The sequence below is a fragment of the Telmatherina bonti genome, assembly GCF_933228915.1.
Source record: "Telmatherina bonti genome assembly, chromosome: 15".
NCBI classification, from domain to species: domain Eukaryota; kingdom Metazoa; phylum Chordata; class Actinopteri; order Atheriniformes; family Telmatherinidae; genus Telmatherina; species Telmatherina bonti.
In genome coordinates this window covers 5,417,213-5,443,690 of record NC_136613.1, presented here as the reverse complement: position 1 = coordinate 5,443,690, position 26,478 = coordinate 5,417,213, and the positions used below count along the sequence as shown (strand labels likewise).

Here is a 26,478-nt window from a genome sequence, read left to right as displayed (position 1 = left end):
CAACAAACTGGACTGGAAATGCAACACTGACTACATCTACAAGAAAGGTCAGAGCAGACTGTACTTCTTAAGGAAGCTGAGATGGTTTAACGTCTGCACCAAGATGTTGCATATCTTCTATAAGTCTGTTGTGGAGAGTGCAGTCAGCTTTGCAGCATCTGCTGGGGTAGTAGCATCAGAACCAGAGACTTGAAGAGAATCAACAAACTGATCCAGAAAGCTGCTTCTGTGCTTGGAGTAACTCTGGAGCCGCTGGAGCTGATTGTCCAAAGAAGAATGCTGCACAAGCTGATGAAGATGATGGAGGATTCTTCACACCCTCTCCACAACACAGTGATGAAACAACAAAGTGTGTTCAGTGAGAGGCTTCTTCAGGTCCGATGTAACACTGAAAGATACAGAAGATCATTCCTGCCAGCAGCCATCAGCCTCCGGAACAAGACCTCCTCTAGTTATTATTATTATATACTACAATATTGAATTTCCTTTTGGGGATTAATAAAGTATTTTTCATTTAATTTTCATTTAATTTCATTATGATGTAATAACATATCATTACCAACATTATATTGGTAAAAACATTTAATACCAAGTAATAAGTTAAAAGGATTGTAGTGTGATCTTCTGGAATCCATTAGAGGACAGGAGATGAGTGTCGGGTTGTGTGCAATAAGTTTAGAGTAAAGTTTCTGCCGTAGAGTGATGGAAAATGTCTGATTTGATACGTTTCGTGTTTTAGGGGCCAGAATGAGCTGCACAGTGGCTCATAAAGTCCAGTTTACATGCAGGGCCAGGATATTTAGGATCCTAAATGTTCTAAGAATAGTCTAAACTTGACCTTCAGCCCGTTGGTCAACATGAAGCCCCGCTGGCCAGCCGATACATATCCATGTAAATATGTCAATAAAGTGTCAACACTTTTTTATTGCTTTTCCTCTGAAATGGGACAAGATTGTTGTTCACCTGAGGAAACATTTATTTGTGATACATGTTGTTTATGACCCAGACAAGCATGTAAGCCATGCTTTTAGTTACAGTTTTGTGACCATTTAATAGTTTTACTGTGTTAACGGAGCAGAAATATTTACTATTTCACCTTGGTGCTTGTGTGGAAGAGTCTTAATTTGTTGTGCGATACCTGTTCAAAGCAGTTGTTGTTTATATATTACAGAACAGAAAAAAATACACAGACTCAGCTTTTTTTGTTTTTATCTTCATTTGATATTTCAAGTCAGAAATGTTTAGCACATGTCCATGATGCGCCTCATGCTCATGAACCTCATGCCGCTGAATCCCATCTCCCTGAAGCTGCGGTACTCGCCGGGCCTCAGGTACATCATCCTGCCTCTGAAGTGCGGCTGCTCGTACATCAGCCAGTGGCCGTCCATCACGTTGCAGGACATGCAGTCGTTCATGCGGTAGCGGTCCATGATGTTGTCGCAGTCGTCCATCAGCTCGTGCATCATACCGCCGAAGTTCTCCCTCTCATAGATCCTCATCCTGAACTGGCCTCTGTGCTGTTGGGAAGACGGGAGAAGAAAATTTGATCCACCTGTGATCATTCAGACGTGAGGTCTCGCTGTAAGAGTGTCACACCTACCATGGGGATCATACGGCAGGATCTGATTCCACTGCTCATCCCCATCATGTTCATGTAGTCGGAGTACTCTCCCCTCCTCATGAAGAACTGGTTTCCCATGTAGTTGGGGCGGTCGTAGACCATGAAGCAGCCGCTCTCCACCCTGCAGGAGTGGCACCTGCTCAGGTAGGAGGACATGTCGGCGCAGTCGCTCATGCACTCATAGGAGCGACCCTGGAAGTTCCTGTCCTCGTAGAAGATGATCTGAGGATCCAGAGTTATATTTCATTTCACACATACGTTATAATTTACTAGGAGTTTATAAATGTGAGTTTGAAGCGTGGTGAAGGTTACCTTGCCCATGCTCATGTCAGTGGTGGACATGTTTGTAGGGGAGCTGCTGCTGCTGCCTCTGCTACCGCCGCACTGCTGTCCTGTTCGGCTTCACCTTTGCTTTTATACCTGATCAAACCCTACACGCTCAGTGGGCCCCCTTTGTCCAAAGCCCTGACCCAGCAACATGGTATAGAGTGCTGTAACAGTGTGCTTCAATGTCGTCAAATCACATGATTGAGCCCTCGAAGTCCTCAGAAATGCGTCCATCTGACTTTTCAACAGCCCGTTTTCTGACTTGTGAGTCCATTACGTCTTTATGATTTGAAATTGTTGCCCTTAAAGGTGGAGTATGTAAGATTTTCAATATTTTCAAAATAAATGAACTAATAAAATGACTACAATCATAATTAGATAGTTTTTTTTAACATGTAGTTTCCAGTCTGTCCATATTTGATGTGTTATTAAATTACAAGTTTAATTAATGACAAAGACCCTTCTTAAATGTTTGCCTACCAGTTAAAAAAAAAGTGCTTTTTGTCATTTGTTATTACCCAAAGAAAAAGGTGAGATATTTTTTCTAAAATCTGAGATTTTTGTTTGTCCCCTTGACAAAATGTGAAACAAAAATAAAACAAAACAGTGGCGCAGTGGTTAGCACTGTGGCCTCACAGCAAGAAGGTCACTGGTTCGATCCTTGGCTGGTTTGGTCAGTGGCCTTTCTGTGTGGAGTTTGCATGTTCTCCCTGTGTATGCGTGGGTTCTCTCCGGGTACTCCGGCTTCCTCCCACCATCCAAAGACATGCATGATAGGTTAATTGGTCACTCTAAATTGCCCCTAGGAGTGAGTGTGAGCATGAGTGTGGTTGTTCGTCTCTCTGTGTGGCCCTGCGATGGACTGGCAAGCTGTCCAGGGTGTACCCTGCCTGTCGCCCAAAGCCAGCTGGGATAGGCTCCAGCTTCCCCGCGACCCTGAATTGGAATAAGCGGTTTGGAAAATGAATGAATGAATGGATGAAAAAAACCCCAACAACAATAACAACAAAAAAATTGTATTACCACCCACCTACCATGCAAAATGTCAGAAACATTGTAGTGCGAATGGTGACCACCAGGGGGCAGAAGACAAGTGAACAACAGGGTTTTGCGTTTATCAATGTCATCAAGGTATCATGGTCATATCCATCATCTTTCTCCTTCTTTAATTTGACTACTTTTCACCTAAATCTAACCAATACACAACAGTATGTTAGCAAAGGTCAGAAATGCCGGGCCTCAGGTTAACAAGATGGGAGTCTCTTCCCGGTTAAAATATATAATTTTATTCATTAAATAAAAAAGTTTCTGTGCGGGGCAAGCAAATTTGATATTTTAAATAAAAATACCTAAAAGCCAAGACTGAACTGACACCTAAACCAGGCAAAAAACAGAGAATATATTTGCTTTCAGCTACGCATTTGTGCGTTTTACTCAGTTAAATTCAATTCAAGCAAATTTACATGATCTAACGAAACATGTCCACATTAGTCCAGTTTAGAACAACTCTCTTCTGTAAGTCTGTTCATAGAAAAAAAACCGTCTTCCTAAGGAAAACCAATAGATTGTGCACATCCTCAGAAATTAATGCTACAACTTGTGAGATATAATATAATATAATATAATATAATATAATATAATATAATATAATATAATATAATATAATATAACATGGGCAGTATAGGAACTAGTTGACTTGAATTAACCAGATGCTAACCTGCATCGTTGACACTCGACAAATTTGGCAACTTTATCCAGTCTGAGTTTTATAATACGCCCCCTAGTGGAATCCCTAAGTAACAACTGCAGGACAAAAGCAACATCAGCTGCATTTCCTTTACATTTTTTTTGCAAACTAATGTGATATTTCTAAGTTTTGACAAAGAACAATTGCGATTTGAGGATGTTTCCATTGAAAAGCATTGAGGGCATTAGCCTAAATTCTTGTCAAATTTCCTCACCCAGAAGAGATTGAGAGATGTAGCATTATTTGGGGTTTTCCACTAGCTGTGGAGAATTAGCTACGGCTTTTGGAAGGTTTTTTGTTCCTCATTTTCTCTGAAATTTGTTGTTGTTTGTTCCACACCGTACCATATTTACCATAAACGAACTGGTCACAACCCCCTTGGTCACGTTCCGGAAATCTGAATGTGAAAAAGGTGTTTCCATTATGCTGTTGCGATATATTTCTTTGTTAAAACATTTGAAAAACCACCTCATAATAGCATAAAAACGTTTAAGTGGTATTTCAGTCTTTTAGAAATGTAGGTGTTTCAATTAGTTTTTAAAAAACTTTTTTTTTATTGCAATATTTAGTTTTTTCACAATTCTAGGTGTACTGGAAAAGTGACTTTAGCCATGGTTTTCTGAAAAGTTGAGGCTTATTTAGAATATAAGTATAGTGACTTGTTTTGGGTTTCATTTGCTCCATTTGTGATTGCAGATGATTTTCTTTCACCTGTCCAAAATAAAGCAAAATAAAGTGAATAGTAATGCTAACAACTGAGCTGCGGCCATTAGCTTGCTGTTAGCAAAGTAGAAAATAAGCTAGCAGCAAGGGAATTTTTGTCTGCTGTGGCAGGACTTTGATTGTTTTTGGACATGTCATGATAAAAGAAAGTTCCTAAAGAAGTATAACAGAATTTGTTGTCTAAGATTTTTTTTTTTTTTAAACAAAAACCTTCAGCTAGAATCTGCTAGCTAGCTGTCTGTTGCTATAGCTAGCTATTTCCATTAACATTAACTAAGCAATTTAAAATTAAGTTTTTAAAGATTACTATGCCTGCACAAGTATTTTAAGCTATAGAAAATAAAGAACAGTACAACTAATGTCTTTCAGTCCTGTTAAAACTCCTCTATGTCAAATCTGTTGAATTATCTTAGCTAAGTTTAAAGAAATATAAGCAAGTCATTGTCACATTATTCCTTGAACAAAATGTAATTTAAGAAAAATTATGAAATAAAAATAGCTCATGTAACTTTCTAATTTATTTATTACTACTTATTATGATAGAATTATGTTGTGCCAAAGATAAAGATATCCATGATATTACAAACAGCAGGGTTTTTAGCGAAGTTGTTTTTTTTTTTTTTTACCATGAAGTGATGCAAAAGGTCTCAGGAACATTATAAATTAAACAATAAAGGGTCAAATGTTTATATTATGTCTATATGTCCCTTGCATACCTGTTCTGTCATATAGAAGACATTAAAGTGGAACTATTATGTGCATTTCAGGCTAATTTATTTTTTATTTCTGAGCCCAGAAGGACTGGGATTGATGGAGTTATTGTCACAAATGGCTTTATTTACTTCAGAGCGACCCTCTCCGTAGGCTGTCAGATCAGCCTGTGGGCAAAACGAGTGGATTGAGACTCTTCCGCATTAAGCCCCGCCTCCCGCCACTGCACTACATCGGGAGCGCGCACCGCACCTGCTTTCACCGTCATTGTAACGTCTCATAAACAGAAGGATTAGGCTCATATGAACTCAATTAAAAATAAAATACAATGTCAACACATAGCATACAGCCCTACATGTTGGAACCTGAATCAGAGCCTGAAAACGAAGTGGAAAACAGCAACCCACAGCAACGAATGCAGCAGGATGTCTCTCTTTGGTAAACTCACCAGCCATCGTTGGAAATAACTTTATCCCACGTTTTCCACCCGCCTGATGTATTTGTACATGCCCTTGTTAACCAGTAGAAGGTAACCAATCACCGAACCTTATCCCCCGGGACGTCACAAGGATTTCCAAGTAGAAAAAACTCTCTAAAACGACGTGTTATTTGTCGCCATGGAAACCGAACGGAGAGAGTGCTGGAACTCAAACTCAAACTCAAACATGCGTTTAGGTGATGAAAAACAGTGTCATTCACATGTCTGATGAGGATTCAACTCTGTAACACTGTAGAAAGCTCAGAAAACTCCAAATACCAAAATAGGACCCCTTTAAATTTGTACTGGATTTAGTATTCTCAGCTTTATTTTTGTCTTCCCAGGATTATTTAATTTTTAATTTCATGTTTCCACAGTGGTGGTTGGTGACTTATCAGGCCGCTGGTGCCAACCAATCCAAGCAAGCCATCTGATTTTTGTTGGTGTTAATATGAATTAATGTTTCTATTTATTTTAATTAGAATCATAAATCTGGTTTACAAATTTAATAGAAGACTGAAAATGACCACTCAGCATAAAACCATGTTAAAGTGTCAATACAACATGTGTATGAGATAATTCTCCATAGTTAAATAAACAGACACACAAGCAGAACAAAGTAGTTTTGAATTATTTTATTCGTTTGCGATGCATCGTAATATTTAGTAGTAGGAATCCATGATGCGCCTCATGCTCATGAACCTCATGCCGCCCATGTTCATGAAGTTCCTGTACTCTCCAGGCCTGAAGTACATCATCCTGCCTCTGTAGTGGGGCTGCTCGTACATCAGCCAGTGGCCGTCCATCACGTTGCAGGACATGCAGTTGCTCATGCGGTAGCGGTCCATGATGTTGTCGCAGTCGTCCATCAGCTCGTGCATCATACCGCCGAAGTTCTCCCTCTCATAGATCCTCATCCTGTAAGATCCTCTGTGCTGTAGGGGAAAAACACCAACATGTTAGCTGTTGGTTTTACCATCCAGGAGGAAGATGAGGTGCAGGGGGGCTTGTCCTACCATGGGGATCATACGGCAGGACCTGATGCAGTCAGACATTCCCATCATGCTCATGTAGTCAGAGTACTCTCCCCTCCTCATGAAGTACTGGTTTCCCATGTAGTTGGGACGGTCATAGACCATGAAGCAGCCGCTCTCCACCCTGCAGGAGTGGCACCTGCTCATGTAGGAGGACATGTCAGAGCAGTCGCTCATGCACTCATAGGAACGACCCATGAAGTTCCTGTCCTCGTAGAAGATGATCTGAAAGTCAGAGAGGCGTACCGGTTGGTAAAAACAGTTTCCGCTACCATTTACTGACCGGTTCCAGATATGACAGAAAGAGTTCCTACCTTTCCTCTCATGCCCATGCCGGTGTTGCTCATGTTGGCTGCAGGTGAGTTGTTGCTCCTGGAAGCTCTGAGTTGCTGCTGCTGCTCCTGTGCTGCATGCCTACCTGGTTTAACCCTTTCCTTTTATACCTGATCCAACACTGCAAACCACTGGCTCCACCCCTTCACAAAACCTCTAACTCAGCAACTTAATTTTAAGCTCCACAGAATGCAGAGGTTACGTTCATTTTTCACTGAGTAGAAAGGCTTTTCTCTTGTCACACACACCATGTTCAAACGTGCTTGTGAATTATCAATGGCCTGCTCCATGTGACTGTTAAGAACTGTGTGGACGTGACCTGAGCCGTCCACCGTGTGTGCATGTTGGTAAGCTTAATGCAGATTTGTTTTATTTGTAGGTCACTTTAAATGGATTCTTCTGCTTATCATGAACTCCTGTGACACACGTGACACATGACTATGTGTGTGTGCAGATATGTTTGACATGTCATTCATCAGATAAACACACTCAGCTGTAACCATGTTATGTAAATTAATTCCAAAAGGGATTGACATGTTGGCTTTAAAGTGTTGACAGACGTGAAAACAACAAATTTAAAGTCATAAACACGTAAATAATGAATCATAAAAAATACAGAATCAATGATAGATACTAAATAACACGCGGCAGAATTTGTTTGATGTTAATGAACATATCTATTAGAATGTAATATAAAATATGAGGCAAACATTCAGTAACATGTTCATCACAACTGGTTTTTGTCATTTTTGCTTTATAACAGAAAAACTGCAAACAAAATAGCCTTTCAGGTTAAATAAAGTTGTTTGACTTGAGATAAAAAACATGATTATGTATCGTGAAAGCTTCATGGCTCACGATAATGAACTGATCTCATTAAAACGGTCGCATTTGAATAAAACGTCTTACAGAAGCTAAATTAGAAAAAATATTAGATAAAAATTGAGTCAAAACAGTTTTATGAGGATAAACGTGCTAAATAATCTACATAAATGGCCGTCATCAGAGATTTATTTACAAGTCTGATGCTGATTTTAGGAAACTATGAAGGGATTCATCCGTTTACAGCGTTGCAGGTATTTAGTCATGTAGTTGATCCAAAGGTTTGGAGCTATCGACTGTAAGAAGGTGCAACGAAACGAGCAGCGACTCCCAATGATCCTCTGCGCTCGATTAGTTAAGCAGCTACGACTTACAGACAAACCTGGAACCAGATTACAAACCTGCCTTGTTATCGCTGACTAGCTGGAGACGGGGTTACAGAAGCGAGATGGGATCGTTTTCCCTGAGAAATGAGTAAAAAACATCAACCAGCGTCTGGAAAATCCTTCCCAAAGCCTGGCAAATCCTTCCAGAAGCCTGGAAAAGTTTTCCTGAAGCGTAGAGACCACAGAAAGCTTCTCTACGAGGTTCCAGAGTGTGTTAAAGTGCAACTATCACGTATATGTACATTCATCTGCACATTTCATTTCATCATCTGCACATTTCTGCACATATGTCCCATTACGCTCACTTCCCCGGCTGCATTTATTTATTTGTTTAATCTGTGTATTAAACTACCTTTTATGCGACCATACAGTATTTTTTCTGTGCTTGAGATGACTTGGCTGCAGAGCTGTAATACTTTGGTCAGGAAGCAGATGTGAGTTGTGTAACTGTGTCTTTCCGCTTCATTCCCTGAGTAACAAGTTCTGATGTGCGTCTAATGTTACTCTCTGGATGTTGCCGACTGGCTGCATCCTTGCCTGGAAAACGGCTAACGGAGACTAATGGTATCACGTTTTATGTTTAGAGCTTTGTTAGGAAAAGCAGACTCACTGATTAACTTAATAAGAGAGATTTTTATTTATTGATCTTCTGATTTTCCAATTAACTAAGCTTAATGAATCAATCTTTTCTGGCTGTTTTGTACAAAAAGGTGATTCATGAAGTCCTCCCACCCACAACACATTTAACACTAAAACACAACCTGCATGATGACAATCTTTATTAACACAATTTGAATGAAATAGTGGTCAAAAAGAGGCGGGGTCAAATGAGGCGGGGTCAAAAGAAGGCGGGGTCAAATGAGGCGGAGTTGACGTGGTGGCCAATGAAAGGTGGATATTCTGTGTGGACTGATGATGATGTATCAGAGGGGAAGTTTGTAAATGTCGGGACCAACAAGTACACTTCAATTCATACACCAGACAATGGTTTGTTTTTCATCTGTCAGTGGTACTGGAGCAGGGGTCAAAGGGTCAGTGGCACCATCTGGCTCTGCTGCTGGGAATAGGGAATATTCCATCTGAATCTCCACGTTACCACCATCATTATTTCCCTTCGCTGCTTGCTGTCGTATGCTCTTAAACAATCAGTTTGTTCAAGTATTTACTTGTATTTGAGGCATTTTGAATGTTTACAGGTAAACAAAGAAGCACACTCTTGTTTTTCTGAATTTTTAGAGCCATGAAAAATTCAGGCTTTTTACAAATTTATCGACAGGATTGTTTATGCTGTTCTTGCAAAACATTTCAACAAGTCATTTTATGTTGCTGATATTTTAAAGAGCTTTATTATACATATAAACTAGTCATGTGACCCATGATGACTAAATGAAGTGACTCAGACAGTGGAACATTTCGTTACAAAGTTTTAATCATGTTTTAGGTTCTTTTGACATAATTCACATGACAGATTTTACATCATGTCCATGATGCGCCTCATGCTCATGAACCTCATGCCGCCCATGTTCATGAAGTTCCTGTACTCTCCAGGCCTGAAGTACATCATCCTGCCTCTGTAGTGGGGCTGCTCGTACATCAGCCAGTGGCCGTCCATCACGTTGCAGGACATGCAGTTGCTCATGCGGTAGCGGTCCATGATGTTGTCGCAGTCGTCCATCAGCTCGTGCATCATACCGCCAAAGTTCTCCCTCTCATAGATCCTCATCCTGAACTGGCCTCTGTGCTGTTGGGAAGACGGGAGAAGAAAATTTGATCCACCTGTGATCATTCAGACGTGAGGTCTCGCTGTAAGGGTGTCACACCTACCATGGGGATCATACGGCAGGACCTGATGCAGTCAGACATTCCCATCATGCTCATGTAGTCGGCGTACTCTCCCCTCCTCATGAAGTACTGGTTTCCCATGAAGTTGGGGCGGTCATAGACCATGAAGCAGCCGCTCTCCACCCTGCAGGAGTGGCACCTGCTCAGGTAGGAGGACATGTCGGAACAGTCGCTGCTGGTCTCATAGGAGCGACCCATGAAGTTCCTGTCCTCGTAGAAGATGATCTGGAAGAGGAAAATTGGATTAAGCGGCAACGTAGCTTCCAATCATGTTGTACATAGAGCTGACGGAGGGTGTGTGTGCTTACCCTGCCCATGGTGATGGTAGTGCCGGTAGTTCCTCAGAGAACTGTACTGCTACACTGATGCTGGTCCTGTTTTAACTGTTACTTTTATACCGGACCAAACCCACAGAATCTGCGGCTCCCATTGTGTAAAGCCCTGACCCAGCAACATGGTATGGAGGCCTATGGAGTGCTGAGGGGCATTTGTCGCATTTCCATGTGACTGCATCCCCCTAGAAGACTTTAGAATGGATTTATCCAAATGGAAGTCAGTACAATGAGCATTTTCTGAAGGTACAATACGCAGAAACAGACAATAGTCACACTGTACTGCCCTTTGATTGCCATTAGAGCATTTACGGTCATGAGACCACAATAGTCCAACATGCCAGCATATAATGCACATCTGTATGCACAAAACATGTTTATCCAGCTGTTTATAGGGAAATATTGGATGAAAGTTTATATCCAAGTACTTTATCAGTTAAGTCATTTTCTAGTCTTTTGTTGTTTACTTTGCATGTAAAAACTGAGACTTTGACAAACCATATTTTACCTTTATTATTTGAATTTTTATTATTTTTACCTCTTGAAAATATTTGCCAAAATTATATTTATTCTATAAAAGCAAGCTGCATAATTATCACAGATCTAATTTTACAAAACAGTTCTGCAAGCAGCAGTGCATTGGATGACCCGCTAAAGTCCACCCACATTCGGGACAACAGGGTTTACGATGGCGATGTGAAGGTGCATGAAAAGCTTTTAATCTGAAATAAAAACTTTTAATGCATTATAAAAACACTGTCAAGCTTGTTTTAACGTAGTTTAACACTGGTCTTTTATTTCTTTTGAAGTTTGTTTGCTGCCCTTTTGACCCTGGAGCTGGAAGGTCCCATCAGCCGGACGGCTGTTCGGACCTATCTTCCAGTGTCTAATGGAACATGCTGAACATCTCTGACCAGGTTGGAAATTTCAGGCAGTATGTGGCGCGTTCTCGAACAGGCTAGAAGACAGGGCCTCTTCTTCCTGCTCAAGCATCTGGGACATCTTTCTTTGCGGCTTCTCTGCTGCATCGGGGCCCCAGGAGCCTGCAGCTTGCCTGTTTGGGATGTTCATGTGCATGAAAGCTTCAATTAAAACCCAAACAGTCCAGTTTATACTTGATGCTGAGGGGGACTAAACTTCTTTAATAACTTTTGTTGTTTTACTAATTCTATAGAATAGAAAGCATCAATCCACAGTGTTTCACCTTAAATAGCAGTGTCCTTTCAGGGACACTGTAGCATGACACCATCTCTTCTTTAGATGATTGTTGCTACCCAGAGGTAAGCAGCCCTCACGGTAGTCTGCATAACACATAAATATCTCTGAAATTAAACCACAGTTAATTCTAGTGAAACCACCAGTTTATGGTATATTTTTATTATTACTTGTATCAATACTTGTCCTTAAAGGAAAATCATAATGTGTCATGATGTGATGTTTGTGTTGTCTCTTTAGTTCTGGTTTCCTGTTTTATTTTGTAGTTTTGTTCCCATGTGTATTGTCTCCCATTTTGCTTTCTGTTGATTATCTCACCTGGTTTTGATTTTCGGATTCAGTTCACCTGTTCCTCATTACTCCTTCTGTGTATTTATACCCCTTGGTTCATGTCAGAGTTTGGCTGGCCGGCTGGCCGGCTGGCTGGCTGGCTGGCCATGACAGGTACAGTGAGCACTAATATATTTATAGAATATAAATAAAAATTAGTATGAGATTAATATAAAATTATTCACATTAATTAAAAGTAAAATAAAATATGTAAACATACAACAAAAATTTAATGCCATAAAACCTGCAATGAACATTATCACGACTAACAGTATCGGCATGATTACGGCAACATGACATCTGATAGGCTGCTGGGATCATGTGATACAGAAGGAAAACACCGTCGCTGAACTGCACAAGCAGTTTTATTGCCTTAAACTCTCAAAAGCAAAAACTAATGTGTAGTTTCATATCCTATATCTGATATTTTGACTGGCAGATATCAACAAATTGACTTCAAAGTATCGATATGTCAACATAATTCTTTAGAGATGGGTCAATGAAGCCTTGTGAAGCTTTTAAGGCTTCTATTTGACTGTGCTGAAAAAGAGTCAAAGCTTCAAAGCCTTATAAAATAGACCATACCGGTGACATCTGGTGGTCAGCAGTAGGTATTACAGGCGCAGATCTTCTAATAATTTCTCCAATTTGATTTAACTTCCAACACAAACAATTCAGTCAGTCTTGCAGCTGTCTTCATTCTGAGAGGTCGTCGTCTCTGTCAGTGTTGTAACATTCTGTCTTCTCAGTGTGTTAGTCCAGGGTTTCGTTGGAGCGTACCAAGAGTCATTCGTCATCGGTCACGTGACGGCAGAGATTTCACGGGGCTTCAATGAATCGTTTCGACCAAGTCCGTCTCATTTGATAGAAACAAGCTTCGGTGCTTCTGTTTCAAACATCCCATCTCTGTAATTTTTATATATAACCTTTATTAAACCATTAAAGGAATAATTTACACCTGAGGTGTCCAAAGTCGGTCCTCGGGGTCCGCTATCCTGCAGAAACCGGGTTTCCATTAAATAGACCCAACAGCCAACAAAACAAAAGTCTAAATCAGGAGTGCCCAAGTCCGGTCCTGGAGATCTACCATCCTGCTGTTTTTAGGTGCAACCCTTCTCCAACACCTGAATCAAATAAGTGGCTCGTTAGCAGGCCTCTGCAGAGCTGGATGACATGCAGAAGAGGAATTCAGCTGTGATGGACAGGGGTTGCATCTAAAGGTTGCAGGATGGTAGATCTCCAGGACTGGACTTGGGCACCCCTGGTCTAAAGAAAAGATGGCATCATGCTCACTGTGAATTTTAAACTATAGTGTCCCCGAAAGGACAAACAACAAAAGTTTTAAGGTGAAATACTGTGGGGACTTATCCACATGTAGCAGGGTATCTCAGAAAACAAGGATATTTTGCATGATTTGAGCTGCCATTCACACGAAAGTGCAGATTTATGGCATAAAAAACTATTATTTGTGAAAATGAAGATTTGCTAACACTCCGGTTGTGTATCGGCATGTGGGCATATAACCGAGTTATACATAAAAATGCTCAATGTCACATGTGCGACTTCTGTTTTACACGGCATGGATACCTTCTACAATATGTTTATGCAGTCATGTGTTGGGTATCTGGATATTCAGATGTGAAATCTGAGTGTGTTTCATTGCATGAGTGCATGTGGATGTAGAGCACTGAGCACTTTCCAGCATAGTGCACACTGTCTGGGTGAGCATTGACCCTAAAGGAACACAGACAGACGTTGTAGATACCAGATTGTGTCGATTGTGATTGGTCCAGACAACTTCCAGGACTGCAGGTCTTTGTAGAAAACATGGATGACTTTCACAAAGAAATCCATCATTACCTGTTGAACAGGACTGGCTACTGTCTGACCATCGGTTGTACTCCTGTGAGCAGAAAGGCCGCCATTTGGAAGGCAAAGATAAGTAACCTGTCAGAGCTTTGTCCAGTCTGTCAGCAGTAAGATGGAGTTGTTTCCGGTGAGGGTTGGACTCCACCAAGGCTGCCCTTTATCACCGATTCTTTTCACAACTTATATGGACGGAATTTCTAGGCGCAGCCGAGGTGTTGAGGGGGTTCCGGTTTGGTGGCCTCAGGATTGGGTCCCTGCTTTTTGCGGATGACGTGGTCCTGTTGGCTTCATCTGGTCGTGATCTCCAGCTCTCACTTGACTGATTCGCAGCCGAGTGTGAAGCGGCTGGGATGAGAATCAGCACCTCCAAATCTGAGACCATGGTCCTCAGCCGGAATAGGGTGGATTGCCCTCTCTGGGTCGGGAGTCAGATCCTGCTTCAAGTGGAGGAGTTTAAATATCTCGGGGTCTTGTTCACGAGTGAGGGAAGGATGGAGCGCGAGATCGACAGATGGATCGGTGCGGCGTCTGCAGTAATGCGGACTCTGCGCCGGTCTGTCGTGGTGAAGAAGGAGCTTAGCCAGAAGGCGAAGCTCTCGATTTACCAGTCGATCTACGTTCCTACCCTCACCTATGGTCATGAGCTGTGGGTCGTGACTGAAAGAAGGAGATCTCGTAAACAGGCGGCTGAAATGAGTTTCCTCCACAGGGTGGCCGGGCTCTCCCTTAGAGATAGGGTGAGGAGCTCGGTCATCCGGAAGGAGAACAGAGTAGAGCCGCTGCTCCTTCGCATCGAGAGGAACCAGTTGAGGTGGCTGATGCATCTGGTCAGGATGCCTCGTGGACCTCCCTGGTGAGGTGTTCCGGGCACATCCCTTTGGGAGGAGACCCCGGGGAAGAACCAGGGTTAGGGTTCACCCTAACCCTAATCCCTCCACGCTGGAGGGATTATATCTCTCGGCTGGCTTGGAAACGCCTTGAGATCCCCCTGCAGAGTTGGCAAATGTGGCTGTTGAAAGGAAAGTCTGGGCTTCCCTGCTTAGGCTGCTGCCCCCGCGACCCGACCCCGGATAAGCAAAAGTAAATGGATGAATGAAAGATAAGTAACCATGTGACCTAAAGTTTATGTTAATGATTCCAATTCATATTTTCAACATTTATTCACAATATCACCAATTAACTCATGAAAATACTCTTACTGTTTTGTTGGGTTTTTTTTTTTTTTTTTTGCTGTACTAGATGAATAGGTGTTTTACTACCTGGTGGTGTCCTCGGTAATACATCACAGTTTTGTGATGTATTGACGAGTTGCCATGACAATAAAATTGATTCATTAAGACTTTATTGCTGTGGGGAAATAAGTTTAAATTCCTATAGAAAATGTTAAATAAAAGCAAAAATGTCTAAAAAGAAATGAGAGACGTGAGCAACGTTTATTCCATTGCTGGGTTGAGGGGGGTCCGTACCCATCTCTACTCGGTTAGCGGCAACGTACACCTGGACAACCATTCATGCCTAAGGACAATTTATATACCTATTAACATACTGTGTATGTCTTTGGACTATGTAAAGAGGATGAGGTAATGGAAATAACCCATGCATACACATGCTTTAGAAAAAATCTATTTAAATTTATGATGTTGAAATGATACCGAATAAAAAAAAGACGACATCCAGCACAAAATGAAACAACACAAAATTTAAAAAGTTATATTATTTATTGATGTCAAAACAAAAAGTTAGCACATGTCCATGATGCGCCTCATGCTCATGAACCTCATGCCGCCCATGTTCATGAAGTTCCTGTACTCTCCAGGCCTGAAGTACATCATCCTGCCTCTGAAGTGCGGCTGCTCGTACATCAGCCAGTGGCCGTCCATCACGTTGCAGGACATGCAGTTGCTCATGCGGTAGCGGTCCATGATGTTGTCGCAGTCGTCCATCAGCTCGGACATCTGACCCCCGAAGTTCTCCCTCTCATAGATCCTCATCCTGAACTGGCCTCTGTGCTGTTGGGAAGACGGGAGAAGAAAATTTGATCCACCTGTGATCATTCAGACGTGAGGTCTCGCTGTAAGAGTGTCACACCTACCATGGGGATCATACGGCAGGATCTGATTCCACTGCTCATCCCCATCATGTTCATGTAGTCAGAGTACTCTCCCCTCCTCATGAAGTACTGGTTTCCCATGAAGTTGGGGCGGTCATAGACCATGAAGCAGCCGCTCTCCACCCTGCAGGAGTGGCACCTGCTCAGGTAGGAGGACATGTCGGCGCAGTCGCTCATGCACTCATAGGAGCGACCCTGGAAGTTCCTGTCCTCGTAGAAGATGATCTGATGGGGAAAAATTATTCAATTTGCAGACAAATGAACCTGGATATGAGTGAAATTGGCAGTTTTGGTGTTTCTTACCTTGCCCATGTTGGTCGCAGCGGTTTGTCAGATCTTTCAGAGAACTGTATCACTGAACTGATGGCCTGACTGTGTGAACACCTTACATTTATACCTGGCCAGAGACAAAGACTGGTTGCCTCTCTATTGTACAAAGTCCTGAGCCAGCAGGCCACTATAGAGGCCTATAGAGATTTGAGTCGCTTACCCGTATGGCATCAGGGTCATGACCTGTGAGAACAGTTTTCCTTCCAGAATGCCCTTTTTTTGTCTGAAAAGGTTTAGAAGTTTACAGCGATGAGTGTTGAAACTGTCCATGGAAGCTCCCCAAAGGCACAGCTGCTTCAAGTTAGAGCTTAATTTAGTAATTCTTTTAATCCCCCTTTAATAAAAGCCAACATTTTAATTTAATTTTAATGTTAGTAGCTGTGTTATTAAGCTGGGAAAATATGAACTTTTCAGAATAAATTTTCAGAAAAACAGAACTATGCCATCCCTTTTCTATCCCTACCGGTCAGGTTCTGCAGTATGTAATTTTTTCAAAATAACAAATATAATAATATATGATAATCTGAATTCTTATTTTATCTGTAAAGCTCCTCCCGACAAAGCAAATTTGCTCAGCAGAACACAGCAACCACACCATCAGTCTGCTGCTTTAATGCTGGACAAGACAAATTGAAAAAGAAAAAGAAAAACCGATATAGTGGTATTTTTTTTTTAAACTATGAGCCATGACTTTGTTGAGCTGAAGATTTAAAGAAACTCCGCTGAACGTAAATTTTGTGTCCCCCCCTAATTCAGTATCCATCTTGCATCCTGTCTCTTCTCTGAGATCTCTACAGCTAGTAAAAGTTAGCCCAATATTCATTTGCCTTGTCTATTTCTTTTTTTCCCCTTTCCTCCAATAATATCCTAATGGTTTTTGTTCTTATTGAATCAACCATGGTCAAAATGATCACTTTGTTGATATCCAGTTGCTGGCATGTAATCCACTGCCGTAAAGAGAAACTAAGCTGTTATTAAGTTTCTCTGGTTGGAGCAAGCATGTAACGTGACTAACTTTAATTTCCTCTGGTTGAATTTAATCCCAGGATAAAATATTATTATATCCAGTGATTTCATGTGATTATGTGTCATAATTAGTAGATTACATAGCTGCTCTATGTAAAACCCAAAAACAAGACTCAATCACAAGTGAAGTACATAAAGGCTAACTTCTCATTGAAGTGGTATTACTCCCCAATATAACACTTGTGCATAAAGTGAACAAAACCCAAGAAAATTCACCATAAAGACGTTAAAACGTTGTTTATTCTGTCAGCACCGGTCAGCTTATCAGAAAATCTGCACCCTGAAAGACATTTTCCTGAAAATTCAGATTAATTTGATCAAAACAGTTTTTGCATGTGGTGAAGGTTTAAATGAAACAAAAAAAACAACCAGTCACTAAACCAGGTGAATTTAATCAGCTCAGCTCCACTGCAGGTAGACGAGCCTGTTAGTGAAAACACCTTTTCTAAAAATATTGGTAGATCCAAAAACGTGGCAAAACCTCTATTTTTACTTTTACTTCAACTTTATACACCTCTGCTCATTTATCATGATCTGTTATAAAGACTAACTATATTGATCTTAATGGATGGTTTGGTCTGTATTTGTAAAAAAACAAACAAACAAAAAAAGAACCTTTAAATTGATTTTACAAATTAATAGGAAAAAAAGTCAGTGCAGTTGAAACCATGTTGAATATCTAGAAGTAAGTAATAATATTGTTGCGGTTTTAATCCCTAATATAAAGAATGACAAGATTTTCAGCAATATTTTTCTAGATTATCCTAAATATCAACAAACATGTACTTGCATCTTCATTATTTTAAGTACGATGTCTGATAAGCATATTTGAAGATAGTATGCTGAAATCAAATAAACTAGAAAATTGATGTCATCGACAAGTATTTTTTGTTTAATTCATATTTTTAATTCATAATTCATATTCATAATTAATATTATTTAATTCATAGACTGTATGTTAAAGATGGTCTGAGCCTCCGGCGGTTAAAAGTGAAGCCTATGTGGAAGTGCATAAAACTGTAGTTCCCCCTTCATCCACTAGGGGCTGCAAAACAGAGCAAATCCCCATAGACTCCCATGTTAAAAAGACCAACTTCACAGCAGAAATAAACATGTTTACAGCAGAAATAAACATGTTTACAGCCGGGTACAAAAATCTATTTTAGGTTTAATAGGTCAGGTTTACCTTCATGACAACTGTGGGGGGAGTGAATTTTTTTTTCTAATTCGCCCATTTAAAAGTAATTTAATCTCGAAATTTGGCATATTTAGGGACGTGTTCTTTTGATTGACAGGTACCCGATTTCCCGCTTCAAGTAAGAAGCTGGAACAATCGTGGTTTTTAGCCGGTAAACAACGTGACTTAACTTTAGCCCGCTTACCTCCATTAGCTGGTTAACTCCGGATTAGCACGGTTAGCTCTTAGCTAACTTAGCTAACTGCTCAGCTTCAGAAGCCTATGGGTGATGTCACGGAGGCTCCGTCCATCTATTTATATACAGTCTAATTTATTTGCAAATAATTTGTTTAAACAAGGAGTGAAGTATTCCTCCATTTTCTAAAATTTGTAAATATGATTAAATTGGTGTCAGAGTCGACATTGTCCTACTATTATTTCTGCAAACACATCTTGGGCTGTGGATATAGATTTCTGTGAGAACTGCAGATTTTATGCATTTGTACTTTTCCCTTAAACTTTATGTTGTAAAAAAAAAAAAAAGAATAAATAAAAAAAATCTGCGGCGCCTCTTTGACGCCACCTGTAAGTGTCTGAAGAGCCAAATAGATGCTCATTGGCCAGTTCTCTTTTTGGCACAGTAATGCGGGATTTATGACTTTTTTGGGCCCCCAGTGGATGAGGGGGAAGTGCAGTTTTTGGTACTCCTGCAGAGGCTTCACTTTTAACCACCGTTAAAAAATGCACTTTGTAACTGAAAATGTTAACTCACTTTATGGCCCCCAAAAAGCTGCCTCCTACCCTAAAGTTTATACAATCTAATATTTGGTTGGACCTTTGATTTCGGCATTCTCTGTGGCACTGTGTACATAAGTTTCTGCAGTGTCACAATAGTTATTTTTATTCAGTTTTCAATTTTCTTTCCAAAGATCTTTTATTTATGATGTAAGAATTGAATGGAAAGGTCAAAGGATCCAATCCATGTTTGGCAATGATGTCTTCTGTTCTTTGAACCACTCTTTCGCAATGTGAACCCATGAATTCTGGTGTTATCACCTTGGATTATATCCATGTCATCAGGGAGGATGGAATAACCTTCTCTGAACCGAGACCTGACCAGCTGGAGCAACCCCAGATCAGACAGCCTCCACAGCCTTGTACAGTTGACACTAGACGTGATGGCCTCACCTCTTACCCTGATGCTCCCACAACTCGAGAACAGAGTCATCTGCACTCATCAGACCACATGACCTTCTTCCACTTCCAGAGTCAAGTCTTTCTCTCTCGCATGGCAAACTGAAGCATTTTTCTCCAGTTGTCCTCTCTGATTTGTCATGGCATGAGGAGGATAAAGACCCAAATGCAGGACAGAGAAGGCAGGAGGCAGACAGGTTCAATACAAAGGTTTTAATGAAAAACAAATAAGACACGGCAGGATAAAACGATAGAAGAACACAACAGGTGATCTGTCAAAGGAAGCTGAAAACCAAAGCATATGTAGACACTGATGAGCTAAACAGGAACAGGTGAAGGGAATGAGAAGATCAAACCATGCAATCTAATGAACAGGAAGCATAACAGGATACAATACATAAGCGGAAAGAACTTCCAAAATAAAACAGGAAACCAGAACTAAACATGACAGGACTGTAAACCTAAACCAAAGAACACACAGACCATGACATGATGAGTGGTTCTCTTCCGGCTGCGTAAAGTTCCTTCACATTGTTCACATGGGAATGTTCTTACTTGCACAATGAAACATGGTCCTGAGTTCTGCTGTTGTTTTTCTTCTATCTGTTTTCACCAAACATTTAAACTTAATTTAGGATGTTTGTCTTCCTGGAAGATGATGGGTCCCCACCATCCTTCCGGATTTTAATAATGTGTTGGACAGTTCTGAACCAAGTTTTAGTAGTTTCTGCATCTCCTCACATTTTCTCTGCTTGATGTTAATGACCTGACCCTTCTTTAACAGACCCAGCCAGCATGTCCATGTGGATCCCATAAGGGTTTGTCTACAGTTGGTTCAGATTGGGATTCAGCTGGGGCCCAACTTGGGGCTCATTTAGCCAGCCCATAGTAACTCCCTAACTATGCCACATGCATCCTTTGAGGCAGTGATCCTTGTCCTCGAGGACCGGTGTCCTGCAGGTTTTCTAGGACACTTCACCAGCCACCGAGGACCACGATTAAGGACCCCTGCTTTAAGGGGCTCATAATGTCAGCCCACATGGGCTTCACATAAGGTGTCCATGTAACTAAAACCACATGGGAGCAGCAAAATTTAGCCTGTTCAAGCCCATATCCACTCAGTACCCATATATCCAAAATTAAACCCTTCATTGGCCCCACATGGACAAGCTGGCTAGGATATAGTCCCAGCTGAAAGCCATATGGACATATACAGGAAGGCCACCACAGAAGCAGCAGACAAACGCATAAGGGACCCTTATCTGGAATCCCAATTTAACCCTTATGGGCCTCAAATGGACATGCTGGCTGGGAACAAACACCTTTTCCCCGGCTGAGAATGAGTCGTTCCACATGGTTGTTTATGAAACAATTCTGATAAATTGCATCAGTTGGGGATATACAACAAGTTACAACCTAATCACCCATCCAGGAATTCTCCAATCCTGAGTGTTTATTTTGTCAAGTCCTAGCTGACAATTTTTTGTGGCCTGGCAGTGTATGTGTTGAACTCCCAATTGTTTCCGGATAGACATTCCCAAAGCAGGAAGTGCTGCGCAAGTCATGAACGAATCATTCAATACTTTTAAATAATGAATGAAAAAAATGAATTATGATTCCTTGCTCCTACTAGCTAATTCACTGTCTCATGCTAGCTAATTCTAAAGCTAATTGTTGCAACAAACCTGGGCTGCATGGTAGTGTGGTGGTTAGCTCTCTTCCAGCTTCCTTCTACAGTCTAAAGACTGGCATGTCAAGTGGTCACTCCCTGGGAGTTAGTGCAGGGGGGGAAAGTACTGTTTTCTGTGGGGGTGGGGGTGTGTGTGGGGGTGTTTGCTCTCTGTCCTTGTGTGTATATAAGTATGTGGAAAGAGCTTTCATCTTTATAGTTTTAAATGTCTTGTTATCTACTGTTTGAATCCTTACTTGATTTAATCTTGTAAAACACTTTGTGTTGCCCCTGGCATGAAAAGTGCTCACGAAATAAAGTTTGATTTGATTTGAAAAGTAGACAGGGGCTCTGCAAAGTTTGGGAGATCATTCCACCATCGTGGAACAACAGAGAAAAAGAGTCTGGCTAGCGATTGAGTCCCATGTATTGGTGGTAACACGAGGTGTCTTTCACTGATGGAACGTAGCTGTCGAGGGGGAGTGTAGGCCTGGATTAGGGAGATAAGGTAGCTTGCCGAACTACATGTGCGTGCATATGAAAATAATACACGCCAACTGGGATTAGAATTATCATTGACCATAATGTGCCTTATAACCCGGTTCAAGTTTTACTCTGAAAAATACAGTAATTCTTTTTTCAACAATAAAATGGATCAGTGTCTGGTTTTAGTAGTTTTAGGGTGCATTCACATCAGGATAGACTGCTAGACTCGGTCCAGCTGGGGACTCGGATCAGTTGTAGGGGGGTGTTTCCATGCAGACCGAAATCGTGTTCACGTTGCACTTTGGTCAAACCATTAGAATAATATATCCCAATTCCCACCAGAGGTGGCGCTGCATTAGCAAAAGAGAGGACAAGAAGAAGAAGAAAACTTGTGTTAAACATGGAGACCAAAGTATTGCTGTCTTGGTTTTTTTTTTTTATTGTGTCTTATGCAAGTATACTGCAGAAATACACTGCAACAATGGACGCAGTATGAACACCAGGCGAGGCAGAGGACCCTTAACGCCATCGCTATGGATTTACCCATAATGCAATGCTGCGCCACATGCAGGAAGGGACTTGTTTTTGTAGTCCGCTTCCTGTATTTGGTCCAATTGGAACGTACAGAGACCTGTGTTTGGAGGCGGACCGAGTCCGCTTCTTTGATCAGAATCAGAATTTGTTTGGTGCGTTCACATTTCCCCAAACAAAGCGGTCTATCTGAGCAAATTCGGACTCTGATTTGGATCAATAAGACTGATGTGAATGTGTCCTTAGTGGTACGATCAGCCGGAAATGTGAGCAGGTGAAGCTTGTGCGTGCACGTGGATGTCCACACTCTCTGGGTAACTGAGTCAGCGACTCAAATGACTCGAAAACCTGATTCATTTCGGTGAATGACTCATTTAAACTCCATTCAGAAAAAGAATCGAGTTTCCCATCTCTGCTGAGGGTGACGTTTCATTTCAGTTTGAAGTTGTTTTCATTAGATTTTGAAGTTTTGCGTGAAAGACTTTGGCGTTAAAAGTGAAATATAAATACGATTTGATTTGATTTGAACTTTATGGAGAAATGGAGTTGTCAGAACTGTTTGCAGAGTTCACGAAAATATTTTAAAGAGCCAGAAGCGACACCAACATTGTGCGTTCGGGATCAGATCTGGTTGGATCTGGTTTTATGGAACAACTTGGGAAGGAGCTGATTTTTGTTAAAGAATGGAGAATTTTTTGGAATTCATCTCATATTTTCTGCTTGTGTCATTTTTAATGTTTTGGGAGCACATGTACCCTCGTTTTCCTCAGACACGGTGCTGTCATGTGTCCAGGATGTGGTTCTTCTTCAGCTTCATCAGAATCTCGATCCAACACCAAACCATCAGAACCCTGATCCAACCCAAACCATCAGAACCCTGATCCAACCCAAACCATCAGAACCCGGATCCAACCCAAACCATCAGGACCCGGATCCATCTCAAACCATCAGGACCCGGATCCATCTCAAACCATCAGGACCCGGATCCAACCCAAACCATCAGGACCCGGATCCAACCCAAACCATCAGGACCCGGATCCAACCCAAACCATCAGGACCCGGATCCAACCCAAACCATCAGGACCCGGATCCAAGCCAAACCATCAGGACCCGGATCCAACCCAAACCATCAGAACCCGGATCCAACCCAAACCATCAGGACCCTGATCCAACCCAAACCATCAGGACCCGGATGCAACCCAAACCATCAGGACCCGGATCCAAGCCAAACCATCAGGACCCGGATCCAACCCAAACCATCAGAACCCGGATCCAACCCAAACCATCAGGACCCTGATCCAACCCAAACCATCAGGACCCGGATCCAACCCAAACCATCAGGACCCTGATCCAACCCAAACCATCAGAACCCTGATCCAACCCAAACCATCAGAACCTGGATCCAACCCAAACCATCAGGACCCGGATCCAACCCAAACCATCAGAACCCGGATCCAACCCAAACCATCAGAACCCTGATCCAACCCAAACCATCAGAACCCTGATCCAACCCAAACCATCAGAACCCGGATCCAACCCAAACCATCAGAACCCTGATCCAACCCAAACCATCAGAACCCGGATCCAACCCAAACCATCAGGACCCGGATCCATCTCAAACCATCAGGACCCGGATCCATCTCAAACCATCAGGACCCGGATCCAACCCAAACCATCAGGACCCGGATCCAACCCAAACCATCAGGACCCGGATGCAACCCAAACCATCAGGACCCGGATCCAAGCCAAACCATCAGGACCCGGATCCAACCCAAACCATCAGGACCCGGATCCAACCCAAACCATCAGAACCCGGATCCAACCCAAACCATCAGGACCCTGATCCAACCCAAACCATCAGAACCCTGATCCAACCCAAACCATCAGAACCCGGATCCAACCCAAACCATCAGAACCCTGATCCAACCCAAACCATCAGAACCCGGATCCAACCCAAACCATCAGGACCCGGATCCATCTCAAACCATCAGGACCCGGATCCATCTCAAACCATCAGGACCCGGATCCAACCCAAACCATCAGGACCCGGATCCAACCCAAACCATCAGGACCCGGATCCAACCCAAACCATCAGGACCCGGATCCAACCCAAACCATCAGGACCCGGATGCAACCCAAACCATCAGGACCCGGATCCAAGCCAAACCATCAGGACCCGGATCCAACCCAAACCATCAGGACCCGGATCCAACACCAAACCATCAGGACCCGGATCCAACACCAAACCATCAGGACCCGGATCCAAGCCAAACCATCAGGACCCGGATCCAACCCAAACCATCAGGACCCGGATCCATCTCAAACCATCAGGACCCGGATCCAACCCAAACAATCAGAACCCCGATCAAACCCAAACAATCAGGACCCGGATCCAACACCAAACCATCAGGACCCGGATCCAACACCAAACCATCAGGACCCGGATCCAAGCCAAACCATCAGGACCCGGATCCAAGCCAAACCATCAGGACCCGGATCCAAGCCAAACCATCAGGACCCGGATCCAACCCAAACCATCAGGACCCGGATCCAACCCAAACAATCAGAACCCCGATCAAACCCAAACAATCAGAACCCGATCCAACCCAAACCATCAGAACCCGATCCAACCCAAACCATCAGGACCCGGATCCAACCCAAACCATCAGGACCCGGATCCAACCCAAACCATCAGGACCCGGATCCAACCCAAACCATCAGGACCCGGATCCAACCCAAACAATCAGAACCCCGATCAAACCCAAACAATCAGAACCCGATCCAACCTGAGTCTAATTCTGTCCCATTAGAACCATGCTTTATGATTTCTTCCTGACACCCACCTGGACCTGTCTTACATTTATTATGAAGCAGATCTGGACGCCGGACCGGTCCGACAGTCCAGGTTTCCAGTGTGTGACGGTCCATCCAGAACCACTGAGTCCAGAGAAGTAGACTCTGGATCTCTGGACCAGGTTAACATGACATCTGTGAATGTAACTGTAAAGACTGTCAAGTGTGATGGCGGTTTCCATGGCAACCCTTGTTCATGTGGTTCTACCGGCTGGTGATGATGATGGTTCTGGATGCCGGTCCGATCACGATGTCCAGCTTAGGCTGAAATTCTTCCAGTATTTCACTGTAGAGGGAGAAAAATAAGAATTCCTTCGAATATTTAGGGACTTAAACAAAAAAACATCATTATTTGAACATCCGGGAAGTATTTTGATTGACAAGTAAAATTTCAAGTTTTTCTGTGTGCCTGAATAGGGAGCCGAAATTCACAATAAATATGCAGAATTAATCAATAGATCTGCTGTGAATTTGATCATTTTCATGTATATAGTGTCTCAGAGGACCGCTTGAACATTTCATACTGTAAATGATGTAAACCATGTTGTGCTTCTTAAATCAGAGATGATATTCTACTACATGTGAAAGAGTATCACATGTACAGATGAACCATTTACTCACACTAACTTTCATCTCCCACCCCACCGGCATCTCCACCAGGCCTTCCAACAACCAGCGACACAAAGTCAGGATGGAGGATCAGATGTCTTTATTTAGTAATATTTAGTAGTAGGAATCCATGATGCGCCTCATGCTCATGAACCTCATGCCGCCCATGTTCATGAAGTTCCTGTACTCTCCAGGCCTGAAGTACATCATCCTGCCTCTGTAGTGGGGCTGCTCGTACATCAGCCAGTGGCCGTCCATCACGTTGCAGGACATGCAGTTGCTCAAGCGGTAGCGGTCCATGATGTTGTCGCAGTCGTCCATCAGCTCGTGCATCATACCGCCGAAGTTCTCCCTCTCATAGATCCTCATCCTGTAAGATCCTCTGTACTGTAGAGGAAAAACACCAACATGTTAGCTGTTGGTTTTACCATCCAGGAGGAAGATGAGGTGCAGGGGGGCTTGTCCTACCATGGGGATCATACGGCAGGACCTGATGCAGTCAGACATTCCCATCATGCTCATGTAGTCGGAGTACTCTCCCCTCCTCATGAAGTACTGGTTTCCCATGTAGTTGGGGCGGTCATAGACCATGAAGCAGCCGCTCTCCACCCTGCAGGAGTGGCACCTGCTCAGGTAGGAGGTGAGCTCAGAGCAGTCGCTGCTGGTCTCATAGGAGCGACCCTGGAAATTCCTGTCCTCATAGAAGATGATCTGAAGGGACAT

The 26,478-nt window shown here is 42.4% G+C and overlaps 4 protein-coding genes across 6 annotated transcripts; all 4 read right to left on the bottom strand.

Annotated features, from left to right (window-relative positions):
• Positions 1-1,241: 1,241 nt before the first annotated feature.
• On the bottom strand, positions 1,242-6,988 carry LOC306766451 (gamma-crystallin M2-like; the record flags this gene model as incomplete). Of its 3 annotated transcripts, none has more annotated exons than XM_079254219.1 (3): positions 1,242-1,517; positions 1,601-1,843; positions 6,956-6,988. In XM_079254219.1, 3 exons carry the CDS (start codon positions 6,986-6,988, stop codon positions 1,242-1,244), a joined length of 552 nt encoding a protein of 183 aa, XP_079110345.1. The 3 variants fall into 3 exon arrangements, with proteins under 3 accessions (XP_079110345.1, XP_079110347.1, XP_079110346.1); XM_079254221.1 differs by lacking the exon at positions 6,956-6,988 and adding an exon at positions 1,934-1,963; XM_079254220.1 differs by lacking the exons at positions 1,242-1,517; positions 1,601-1,843 and adding exons at positions 6,270-6,542; positions 6,624-6,866.
• A 2,665-nt stretch (positions 6,989-9,653) lies between these two features.
• Positions 9,654-15,279, bottom strand: LOC306766512 (gamma-crystallin M2-like; the record flags this gene model as incomplete). Its single annotated transcript, XM_079254292.1, has 3 exons — positions 9,654-9,923; positions 10,007-10,284; positions 15,237-15,279. 3 exons carry the CDS (start codon positions 15,277-15,279, stop codon positions 9,654-9,656), a joined length of 591 nt encoding a protein of 196 aa, XP_079110418.1.
• Positions 15,280-15,509: 230 nt separating this feature from the next.
• LOC306766454 (gamma-crystallin M2-like) lies at positions 15,510-16,102 on the bottom strand (the record flags this gene model as incomplete). Its single annotated transcript, XM_079254224.1, has 2 exons — positions 15,863-16,102; positions 15,510-15,779 (listed from the first exon to the last, which is right to left on the bottom strand). The coding sequence occupies exons 1-2, from the start codon at positions 16,055-16,057 to the stop codon at positions 15,510-15,512; spliced, it is 465 nt and encodes a 154-aa protein (XP_079110350.1). The 5' UTR covers positions 16,058-16,102.
• Positions 16,103-25,869: 9,767 nt separating this feature from the next.
• Positions 25,870-26,478, bottom strand: LOC306766452 (gamma-crystallin M2-like; the record flags this gene model as incomplete). Its single annotated transcript, XM_079254222.1, has 2 exons — positions 25,870-26,142; positions 26,224-26,478. The coding sequence occupies 2 exons, from the start codon at positions 26,476-26,478 to the stop codon at positions 25,870-25,872; spliced, it is 528 nt and encodes a 175-aa protein (XP_079110348.1).